Below are 11,999 nucleotides of genomic sequence, written 5' to 3' on the forward strand. Positions count from 1 at the left end.
TGTATTCGCTTTATGTTTTGAATGCTTGTGTGTTTGTGAGTGTATGGGAGGTGCTAGAGGAGGGCAGGATAGGGGAGGGGGGAGTCGAAGGCTATTTCTCTGAGACTGCTGTAATTCAGTCCGTCTTTTCTTTGAGCCTGGCCAGGATGAGAACAGCGCTGTTTATTGTTTATGGTCTACCTGTGCTGATTGTGGTAGCACAGGCAACACCAGGTGAGACAACGCTTCATTTGAGCTCTTATCTGGGAGGCACATGGTAATGTCTGCAGACAGATGGCTGATTCATGGGTTCACCACAGATTGTTATAGTATGTTAGCAGAGCAGAAAAGAAGGATTGTGTCAGATAAAGTAATCATTCTGATATTTGACCAAAGGAAACAAGTTTGTTTTTGATGTTTGTTCCATGTACGCCTTCATCATTTTGCCCACCCCCTTGAAAGTTGGCAGGTGTGTTGGGGAGGATTTCAGTGCCAGGTCTGAGGTTTTTGTTGGATAAGTTGAGCTATTCTGGCTGAAAGTAGTTCAGTGTTTCCATGACAGTGAATGGTGTCTGCTTCAATCTCTGTGCAGGAAGAAAACCACATACACAGGCATGCTTGTGGGGCTATTTTTCTGTGCACATTTCTTAATGCATTCCCAAACCAGTTATCCCAAACGTTAACTACCACCCAAAGAAATAATGTGGGGTTCAGTTTCCGTGAAAAGGCACTGGACTAGTAAAACCAAAACCATGTTAAATCACCGTGCTTCACTACATGCATGCTTCACACAGTTCAGTGTTACAGGCAATATTCAGACAGCAGATGGCAGTAAGTGGCAATCAGACAGTAAAAATACACAGTAAAGGCCCACTAATGGAAAGCATTCTGTTAACTAGTTAAACCTACCTATTTGTTACAAAGAATCAATCTGCCACTGGGCTGGGGAAATCCACCTGATAAGTTTCTTCAAGGTAGGCTAAACATTTTAAAGCTACACAGATTATGTAACTTAAAGCTGATACAAAACACTTGGATTGAGACAATTAAGCTACACAGAAGCAATGATTGGACACAAAGTCAAAGAACAGCTTCACACATTTAGCATCTGTGAGCTGCTGCTCCACAGTCAAGAGGCCCGGGACAGGGTGGCATGTGGAAGTGCCAGAGGTCAAACCCTCTCTGCACAAAGCATACTGATTATGATTTATCACTAGTTTATTATTTTTTTTTTTTAAATATAAACCCTAATTCCAAAACATTGGGCTGTGAAATGTAAATAAAAACAATGCAGCTATTTTGCAAATCTCATAAACCCAAATTTTATTCACAGCAGAACACAAACATGTAAACTGTTTGAACTGAGAAAATGTGCAGTTTTAAACATGAAGGTCATTTTGAGCTTCACGCAACACGTGTAACATCCCCTCTTTTTTTCAACAGACTGTAAATGTCTGGGAACTGAGGAGAGCCGCTGGAATTTTGTCCCCTTGTCGTCTCATAGAAGATTCTAGCTGCTCGATAGTCCTGAGTCATATAATGTTTTCAGGTGGTGAAAGGTCAGCACTGCAGGCAGGCCAGTTCAGCATTTGGACGCTACTACTCTGAAGCCATGGGGCTGAAAAAGTGGTTTAGGATTATCTTGTAAGACCTTCTGCATGGCACGTCGCTCTAAACCCGCTGTAAACCATTCAGCACTGATGGTGCCTTTACAGTGCAAGCTGTCAATTCCAGTGACACTGAGCGCCCACTTATCATCAGAGATGTAGGTGTTTTAAGTAAGCGCTGATAGCAAACTGGAAATTCCCTCTCCTCTTTAGTCCAGAAGACGTGACAGTCATGTTTTCCAAAAAGAATTTCAAATATTCAACAGTATTCCACTTTGTCTCAGTCCATTTTAAATGAGCTTTGGCCCAGAGAAGACGGCGGTGTTTGTGGATCATGTTCACATGCTTCTTCTCTGCAATGATGGAGCTTTAATCAGTATCTGTGGACAGAGAATAGCGTTCACTGACCGAGATGTCTGGTAGTGTACCTGAGATCAGGCACTGATTTCCATCACAGATTTATCCCTGATTTAACGCGATGCTGCCCAAGGCACGGTCCATCCAATGAAGACATTGAGCCTGGACCCTTGGGCACAGAGATTTCACCACATTCTCTGAATCTCATAATGATGTTATGTACCGTACAGTCTTCTGCCTCTCTAAGATCCTTTTTTTTACCCACTCACGTCACTGACCTGTAACCAGTTACCCTGGTTAGTTGTGAAATATTCTTATGGTTGTTTCTTTTAGTCACGATCCTGGGTCTTTGACCCTCTTTTGGAGTTGTGCTGTTGTGTTTGGTGTTGGAGATTTTCCAATTCCAGCTATGTATTGGTTCTCTGTCTTTAGTTCCTAATGCCTCTGAGTTTTCATTCTTTACATTCTGATTCTGTGGTTCTTGTTGTGCCTGTTTGGTCCAGTCTCATCTCTGTGTTTTGTTCTTCCTTCTGTCCCCTCCCCTGCCTGTGCTGTCTCCATGGCACCGTGACACTGTTGTAGTCCTGTTCCTGTGTTCTCCCTTCATGTTCCTTTGTTCATTTCTCTGTGTTCGTCTCCATGTCTGTTTCTTGCCCAGTCCTTTTGTGCTCCCACTTGTGGTTCAGCCTCTCGTTATCCTGTGTGTGTATTTAAGTTCTCAGTTTCACTTTGTCCCTTGTAGTGTTGTCCCCGAATGCTCCGTGTTTCCCTCTTTTACTCTTAGTTAAGGCTTAGTTTTCTCCTGGCCTGAGTTTTTGTATGCTTGTATCATTGAGTTTAAGAGTATCGTGTTACAGGTAATAACGCCGTCTTCTTTAGTTTACTTGTTTTGTTTCCTGCGTTTGGGTCTGACCTCTGCCTTCCACACAGGACTACATCACACTTTTTAGTCAAACTTACAAAGCGTTGCTGCCCTCGTTTTAATCATTTGACATATTTGACTATTTTCTGTTGTGAACTAAATATGAGTTTGAGATTCGTATATCATTGCATTCTGCTTTTATTTGTATTTTACACACTATCCAAAATGTTGACTTTAAGTAATTTCAGTTTTCCATGTCAGTGTGTCATGTAAGTGCAATGTAAAATGTTAATTTTAATAAAATAAAGTGTACTTGTTTGACATACATTCAGTTTATACGGAGCATATTTTTTTTACTCAATAATTAATTATGCTCTTGTGTTTTGGCGATGTATAAATAAAACTGCATCAAACTGAATGAATAATGATACACAGCCCATTAATGGCACACTTCTTTCTTCAGCAGGGAGAAGTGACCTCGTGGTCTCGGCGAAAAATGGTCGAATCAGAGGAGAATATGTTAGTGTGAAAGGCACGGAGAGGAGGGCAAAGTGCTACCTGGGGATACCCTTCGCACAGCCGCCCGTGGGAGACCTCCGCTTCTCTGCTCCGCGGCCTGAGGAACCCTGGGAAGGTGTGAGAGACGGCGCACAAGAGCCATCTATGTAAGTCACCAAAGAGCAGGACATTTTAACAGCACTCTCATTCTGAATCACACACTCTCCCTCATCTGTCTCCTTTTCAGGTGTATCCAGGATCCTGAACTAGTTGTGAATGTTTCAAAAACCATGTCACTCGAATTCATCCCACCAGCAATTTCAGAGGACTGTCTGTATCTGAATGTCTACACTCCAGCTGAAGTAACTAAGGGGAACAAGCTTCCAGTGAGTAAAAGTGGCAGGGTGCAGGGATACAGAGTATCATAGTCTAATATTTTATATAGTATAATACAGCACTGATGCCATTTTCTGCACTAGATGAATTTGGTGTCCTGGGCTCTTTTCCATTACAACCCTACTCCCTCCAGGTCAACAAATATTTACCACCTTAACTGAAGCCTCACAGACAGTTTCAGATTGTTTCTTGTTTCATGTCCAAAGATAACAGCAAATAATTAAAAATGAATGCAAATGGAAGCAAGATGACAACAAAGCCACACAAAGCTCACCCCAGACCTCCTGTTGCATCGTCCAAGCGACGCCTTCTTAATATGTGGGGTTCATGTTGCTCCTGAGTGGCTAACACTTCTAACAAAGCCTTTCTCCCATGGCTACACATTATTTTAGTAAAACATGCTCAGTAGAGGAAGCATAGCAGAATGTTGTGCATTGTTTTCAGGCATCTAAATCCAGACTAAGAGGGTGTCTCGCTCAGAGTCCTGCTATCTCCAAATATGCCTTATATGTTCTTGCAACAGTAAAGGTTAAGCAGTCACATACAGATCTTTATGGACACATCTTAGTGAGAGTCCCCTGATCCCCACTGACACGGCCACTGCAGGGACGACAGAGCCCGGACACGAGGCGTACGACTCGCCCATCACAGTCACTGAGGTCACCAAGGTTTTTAAAAAAACTGAACTGAGGAGAGTCTGTTTGTTAGTGAATATCAGATTCAGGTAGAACAAAGTCCTGCAGAGTGTGCTTCAGGATCATGGGATATCAGGGCCATTGCTATGGGCCAACTGTACAATTAAAGTGAGAGCTTGGTTTGCATTTCCAGGCATATTGTTCCTAGTGGGTGTTGGACTCCAGCAGGGGTGTCCTTTGCCACTGAGTCTGTTTCAAACTTTTATGGGTAGAATGTCTGGTTACAGCCGAGGGACAGAGGGTGTCACGACCGGTGGTTTCAGGATCTCATCTCTGCTTTGATGATGCGGCACTGCTGGCTTCAGTGAGTGATGATTGCCAGTGTGAAGTGGAGATTAAACTCTGAGTCGTGATTTTTATCTGAAAGAGGGTGGAGTGCCCACTCTGGCTTAAAAAAAAATAAGTTGATGCCCAGAGTGAAGGAGACCTGAAGGGTTCCCAAGTACCTGTGGATCCATCTCAGCCCTTAAGCGAAACAGAAAGGGCTGAGATGAGAGCAGAGTCATTTGTGGCGGCTCAGTAATCAGATTTGGTTATGTCTCCTAGATTAGAAGGATTTAGGCTTAGGGGATTGTGAACTTGGAGGATACCCTGGTGTGGGTCCGGAAATGCTGGTGATATTCTCTCTCTTGACTTGCTCGGGAAAGCAAAAGTACGCTGAAGAAGTCGAGTTGGCTGTCAAGAAAGAAGTCTGGGCATCTCTGTTTTGACTGATGACCCCATTACCTGGACATGGATAAGCAGCTTTCCATTTGACCGTGTGCTTCTACTACTTTAACTACCAGCGTTACCTTTTTCTTTTCCTCCAATCGGCATCGGTCTTGTGCTTCCTGTGTGCAGAGGTCAGGTGTGACATGCAGGTTCTTTGGCTGTGTTTCAGGTGATGGTGTGGATCCATGGAGGAGGTCTGGCTATGGGTGCAGCTTCACAGTATGATGGGGCTCCACTAGCTGTTTATGAAAACATAGTGATGGTTATTATTCAGTATCGACTCGGCATTCTGGGTTTCCTGAGGTAAGGAGTTGTTTTCCTTAACCTTTTAACATCCACCTGATCACATTAATTAAATTATTTCTAACAAAAGGTTGAGCTAACTCACAATCTACTGCCAATAATAACTCCAGCTGGTTCATCAGTCATGTGGTGGATATTATGAAGTTAAAGCAATCCAAAGAAATTGTGTCAACTCTTCTTCTTCCGAAGCACTGGAGATGAACACGCCCAGGGCAACTGGGGTTTCTTGGATCAGCTGGCAGCCCTGAGATGGGTGCAGGAAAATATTGAAGCCTTTGGTGGCGATCCGCAGACGGTCACAGTGGCCGGAGAATCTGCTGGAGGAATCAGTGCATCCATACTGGTAAGGAAGAAATCAGCATGTCAAATCAAACTGCTAAACATTCGTTTAAGCTCAAATATGAGCACCTCAAAGTTAATACTGAGTAATTCAAGTGTTTGAGTATTTCATAAGTGAATTTTACATGCATACTGTATGTCTCTTTTTGAACAGACTCTTTCTCCACAAGCAAAAGGACTGTTTCAGAGGGCAATCTTTCAAAGTGGAGTAGCAACACTTGGAACCTACACTACAAATCATCCTTTGTCTCAAGCGCAGGTGCTGAAATTTGAATGCGAGGAATTTGAAGTAGCTCACAGTGACTGCTCCATCAGCAGATCAACATATCTGCTTTGTAGCTCCTTTGAAGTAGCATCTAAATCTGGCCAAGAATGAACAGTTAATACTTCTGTGCTAATCAAGTCTTCACCACTATCTGAACAGACATGCATATAGATGCATTGTCCATGTTCAATTAAAAAAGAAATCCCGAGATGGTAACAGTGAAATTGCTCAGTTTAACCCTTTCATGGATGAATTATGACAATCACAATCAGGATTTTTTTCTTAAGTATTTTTATTCATCTTTACTCATGAAAAAAAGATTTTGGAACTTCTTTTTTCAAACATGTACGTTTCAAAGAGTTTTTTACATGTCCACTTAGGTGGACAACACTGGCTGACCAGTGGGTGGCAGGGTATGGAGTCACACATCAGTGTCCAATGTAGTGTTTTATGTGCAAGTATACCATCAACACTGACACAAATACAAGAAAACAGCCTTTGAATAGCTGTCCACTATGCGTGAAAGGGTTAAAGCTACACTAACTTCACTAAAGTTGGGTGAAGTTAGTGTAGTTGGGGCAGCAAGAGATTGTGTTGTTTGTGATTGTCATTCATGTCCCCCACATACCCAGATTGTTGCGAGCCATATTGGATGTAACCACAGCAGCACAGAGGAACTGATCCGTTGTATGAAGAGAAAGAGTCAAGATGAATTAGTAGCCGCAACAAAGCAGGTAAATGATTGTGTTAACACGTGCAAGCAGATGTGCTCTGAATTCACTGAGTGCAAAGAAAAGAAAAAGAAAAACAGACAATGAATCTGATGTTGTTCAAGCCAATTGTGTGAAAACCTGCTGGATTAGAGATTAATATCACGTGCAAGAATAATACTTAATTAAGGCCACTAGATGGAAGCATTTAAACACTCTCAGCTGGCAAACTCCAGCTTCCTGTATCCATTTGACCTCTGTTGGAAGTCATCAACAGTCACTTCTGTGCAGATGAAAATTTTCCTCGGGGCCGTGGTGGACGGCGAATTTCTGACTGACTTGGCAGAGGCTCTTCTTCAGAAACACGAAGTGCTGAAGGTTCCGGTACTGATGGGAATCACAAACCATGAATTTGGCTGGATCTTACCTCAGGTCGCACAGATACCTCTACACCACAGTCTCTGTGGCTGATTCCACTCTCCTACTGTGTTTCCTGTTTAAAGTCTCGATCGAAATTTTGTTTTTGTGGATTGCAGAGCTTCGCCGCTCCTGGGTGGGAGAATGGCATGAACAGAGAGGCCGTGCTGGCAGTGGTGAACATGTTTAATCCTCCAGGGGTGAGCATAGCGACAGCTGGGCAGCTTTTCTTTATATCATTGATTCAATGATTTGATTGAAGTTGAGGTGAAGTTTTTTTGAGCTCAGGTTAAAATTAGGACTAGGCGCTATAATAAAACTCACCTGATCTAATAGTTTCAAAACCTGTTTCTCTGTTCCAGGCCTCCTTTGTTAACAACCTCATTGTAGATGAATACCTGCAAGATGCTAAAACTCCAGAGGAGATCAGAGACGGATTCACTGAAATCATAGGAGACCTGCTGATGACACTGCCTGTTGTCCGAGTGGCCGGGTACCACTCAGGTTAGAGAACGGGCTAACTGATCCAGCATGCCTTTATATTTAAATATTAGAGCAGGTGGACTTCCAAGGACTCCCAAACCACACATATAAGTGCCAGAAATGAAACACTGTCATTCAGTCAGTCTCGGGCCTCTCTATCAGAGACATTATGTGAAATGGGACTCAGCAAATCCTGAGCAGAAATCCGAACAAAAAACCAAACCAAAAAAACCAAAAAAACCCAAACTGCTATCCTGGCCTTGCTTCCATACAATCATTTTCTTCCACTCATCCGAGGCCAGGTCGCAACCCTATCCCCAGCCACCTCCTCCGGCTTATCAAGGGAACACCAAGGCATTTCCAGGCCAGATGAGGGGTGTAATCTATTCAGCATCTCCTTGGTCTGTCTCGGGGTTCTCCCTGGTGGAACATGCCAAGAACGCCTCACCCAGGAGTCACCCCTTGTCAGATGCCCGAACCAACTATACCCTTCCGGCTAGTCAGAGCTGCTCTCGACAGAACGCCTTATCCTATCTCCAAGGGAGAGGCCAGCCACGCTTTATAGAAAGCTAATTTCCACCACTTGGATCCACAACCTGAGGGTAGGGATGTAGATTGACGGCTTTGCTTTTGCGCTCAGCTCTTTCTTCACCACGACAGACCGGTACAGCATCTGCATCACAGCAGCTATGGCTGAATATGGATGAATATAAAAAAGGTGACGATTCTACAATATTAAATAGAGACTCCCAGGAATCAGATGATCTCCAATGAGCAGCACTTGGCGACAGCAGAAACTAAGGCTACGTTCACACTGCAGGTCTTAATGCTCAATTCCGATTTTTTGATCAAATCCGATTTTTTTGTCTGCTCGTTCACACTACAAATAAAATGCGACAGCAAACGTGCTCTAGTGTGAACGCTCAAAGCGGCCGCATGTGCAAAAGAAGATGTCACACACAACACGCTCTGTTTAGACCCAGAGCAAACAATATTGTTTGACTGATGGCCCTTAATATAAAGACTTCAGACTTTACGTTTCCCAATTTTTGCTTTAAGTTATTTTGTTATTTACATAATAATGTAAATTTTTACATAATAATGTAAATAACCTAATAATGATCCTTATTGCTGTTTTAGAGAGGAGCGGTGCTTCAAAGGATAGTTGCAGATTTCTGTCAGAATCTGCAGATTATACAAATAAAATGTTCACGTTTCTCCAACGTTGTCTTCCCAACAGTTTCACCGGATGGCCAGGAAGTGTTCGCGATGTCTTATCGGGCGCTTCTCCGGCGCTGATAATTGGCGTCTGTCTTGTGTCAGTGACGTAAAAGACGGATTTAATGCGACATGACCGTCAAACAGCAGTCGCTTTCTAAAACATCGGATATGTATCGGATTCAGTACCACATACGAAAGTGACCCAGATCAGATTTGAAAATATCGGATTTGTGCCGTTCACACTGTCACACCATGATCGGATAGATGGTTCACATAGGGTCAAAAAAATCGGATTTGATGTGCTTTCGCCTGCAGTGTGAACGTAGCCTAACAGTCTCTCTGCTGAAACAGACTCAGGGAATAGAAAAGATGACACAAGCACAGGAGCTTAGAGACCATCCATGGTTTTTCAGTGGCTGGTTGGTTAAAGTTTGTGGTTTTGGTTAAAATAAACACTTTTATCTTGTTAAAATCAATTCACAATGCAGCTAGCTTCTCTTTATTTCTGCGGTTATCAGTGTACCTTCTTATCAGCTTAGTTTTTGCTCCTTTAATCCAACTATAACTGATGCAAGGAAAGAAGCTCCTCAAAGCTTTATGCCAGTAGTGAACAGTGACTAACATAGTGAGGGGAAAAGTTCACTTTGTTCTGTTTAAGCCCAGCATAACCATGCTCCTCTCATCTTTTGTCTCCTTGGCTGTTCAGACGTGGGCGTTCCAGTTTACATGTATGAGTTTGCATACCGGGCTGAGATATACAAACATAACAGGCCCAGCTTTGTGAAAGCAGATCACGCAGATGATGTCGGCTTGATGTTTGGTGGATGTTTCTGGAATGGAAATATAAAAATCTTAGGTAAGTGTGTGTAGTATATTCCCTATAATACATTTTTATTGTGGTATCACTGATGGGGGAAAGTTGTGGCTAACAAATGGCTACAAAATGTTGTTTAAAAGGGACCTATTCTGCTTTCCCTTTTCTGTCAGATGTGCATGACTTAAATAAAATTCCCAAAGTTCTAAATACTGAGGTCAGCACATGTACAGTAATCACTATGAGCCAAAAGGTGTAAGACAGCTCCTTTTCAGGCAGTTTTTTCTATTCTTGCATCTATATGATGTCACAGAATGGATGTCCCTAATATGGTCATGTCGGGCACAGAAGCTCCACCCACATGCGGTTTCAACTCTGTTTATGTCAGTCAAAGGGGGAAGAGTTAGACCAGCTTGTTTCAGACAGAAGATCCAGATTATCAGAGTCCAAGAATAAAACTTTTGAGCTGAAAATGGGCAGAATACATCAGCTTTAACCTTAGGAGACTGAAAGTCAGAGGGCAGCTTTGTGACTGACCTTCCACTGTCCCATCTTCAGGCAACATCACCAAAGAGGATGAGAGATTTTGCAGGACGATGATGTCATACTGGGCTAATTTTGTCCGAGATGGGTGAGTAAAAACTGCTGCAAACCGCAAAACTACCAACCCTGTACTGTTGACTTCCTTCATGACATGCTGACTATCAACTGGTAGCAACTGATACAGGGCTGATGATGTACGGTACAGTAGAAACAGAAAAGATAACTCTTGACTGGCCTCAACAGATCTGCTTGCTCTTACTAACAACCTGTCTGGGTTTATGAGTCAGGTTCAGGTTTGCATCTGATCCAAATACAACACCTAATGGTTGCACGTTTGTCAGGGGAAATAGGTCACAGGTCAAGTCTATAACAGCACTAATAAGGCCCCGAGTTTGATCTGTTACCACCATGACGTTATCGAGGTTTTTCTTTTGGGATATAAGAAATATATCTTATCTCAGCTTTTCTCCTTCCAGCACATCAGCTTCCAGAACCAAATCTTTGACAGGAATTATTGCAATAAGTAATCAGTTTAATTAATATCAGCTGTGAGTCTTCCTTCTCTCACCCCAACCGGTCGCAGCAGATGACCGCCCCTCCCTGAGCCTGGTTCTGCCGGAGGTTTCTTCCTGTTAAAAGGGAGTTTTTCCTTCCCACTGTCGCCAAAGTGCTTGCTCATAGGGGGTCATATGATTGTTGGGTTTTTCTCTGTATCTATGAAGCGCCTTGAGGCGACTTTTGTTGTGATTTGGCGCTATATAAATAAAATTGAATTGAATTGAATTGAACTGTGAGTGGCTGACAGGTGACTGCAGTAAATTTGCTGGTTGGAGTAGGAAATATTTAAAGGATGCAACCCACAAGAGCACACATGAGTGCAGTTGCCGTATACAAATGAAATTATGATATTTCTGCAGAATGAAAGCGCAGGGAACATATACTGATGATCTTCTCTGCACTGACATCCCCAGCTCTCCCAATGGTCCTGGGCTGGTCAGCTGGCCTCCGTACAACAGGCAGAAGCAGGAGTACATGGAGCTGGGCCCGACTCAGACCGTGAAACAGAAATTGAGGAAGGATAGGGTCCACTTCGCTACTGTCACCCTGCCTCTGAAGCTCAGAGAGTTGGAAGCAGCAGCCAAACTGGTGCCTGGAAACTGATGACTGATAAAGTTTTACAGCGACAAACATCCAGCGATATTTACAGCCCAAACTCTTTTTTTCTTTGTTTAAGAATAGATTAACCAAGTGTCTTTCACAACTCTTGTAATTTAAGTGATTTGTAACAAAACTAATTTAAAAAAAAAAAATGTAATTTTTTTTTTTTTTATCAAATAGGCATTGTTGATATTAGATAATGCTTGATGAACTTTGAAATGAATTTTGAAAGCAAAAAGAGAATTATCAGGTCTTTTAGGTTATGTACTTGATTTGCTGATTAATTACTTTCCTAAAATAATAAAATGTGCCACTTATAATTTAAAATGCAATCATATATTAAAAGGCAAAGGAACAATCTTCACATCAAGAGTTTTGACTATTCCATTGCATAACTAATTTGTACATGTCCAGAATGAAGGAATATATCTTATTATCATGTATTTAGTCCTGCCCACACCCGGTGAACTCTCAGAGGACTTTAAAAGGACACTAAAATAAAATATCAGTTTTATTGGAAAGTTGAGTAATTCTGTCTGACACTTGAATTACTGAAGGTCTTACTGGGCAAAGGTCACAGCCCCAGTTTTATGTTACAGGTAACACCGTATTTCTTCTATGAAAAATCAGTCAGAAGACAA

At 42.4% G+C, this 11,999-nt stretch overlaps 1 protein-coding gene across 1 annotated transcript; it reads left to right on the plus strand.

The window, feature by feature from the left end:
• Window positions 1-87: 87 nt before the first annotated feature.
• Window positions 88-11,722, plus strand: LOC146384468 (fatty acyl-CoA hydrolase precursor, medium chain-like). The gene is made up of 13 exons (XM_084936440.1): window positions 88-213; window positions 3,269-3,470; window positions 3,551-3,689; window positions 5,275-5,408; window positions 5,598-5,751; window positions 5,902-6,006; window positions 6,645-6,746; window positions 7,014-7,154; window positions 7,259-7,339; window positions 7,502-7,643; window positions 9,550-9,699; window positions 10,216-10,288; window positions 11,172-11,722. The coding sequence occupies exons 1-13, from the start codon at window positions 147-149 to the stop codon at window positions 11,359-11,361; spliced, it is 1,680 nt and encodes a 559-aa protein (XP_084792566.1). The 5' UTR covers window positions 88-146; the 3' UTR covers window positions 11,362-11,722.
• The last annotated feature ends 277 nt before the right edge of the window (window positions 11,723-11,999 follow it).

This window comes from Perissodus microlepis, chromosome 7 (genome assembly GCF_051167445.1).
Source record: "Perissodus microlepis isolate ML-2025 ecotype Zambia chromosome 7, ASM5116744v1, whole genome shotgun sequence".
Classification (NCBI taxonomy): Eukaryota; Metazoa; Chordata; class Actinopteri; order Cichliformes; family Cichlidae; genus Perissodus; species Perissodus microlepis.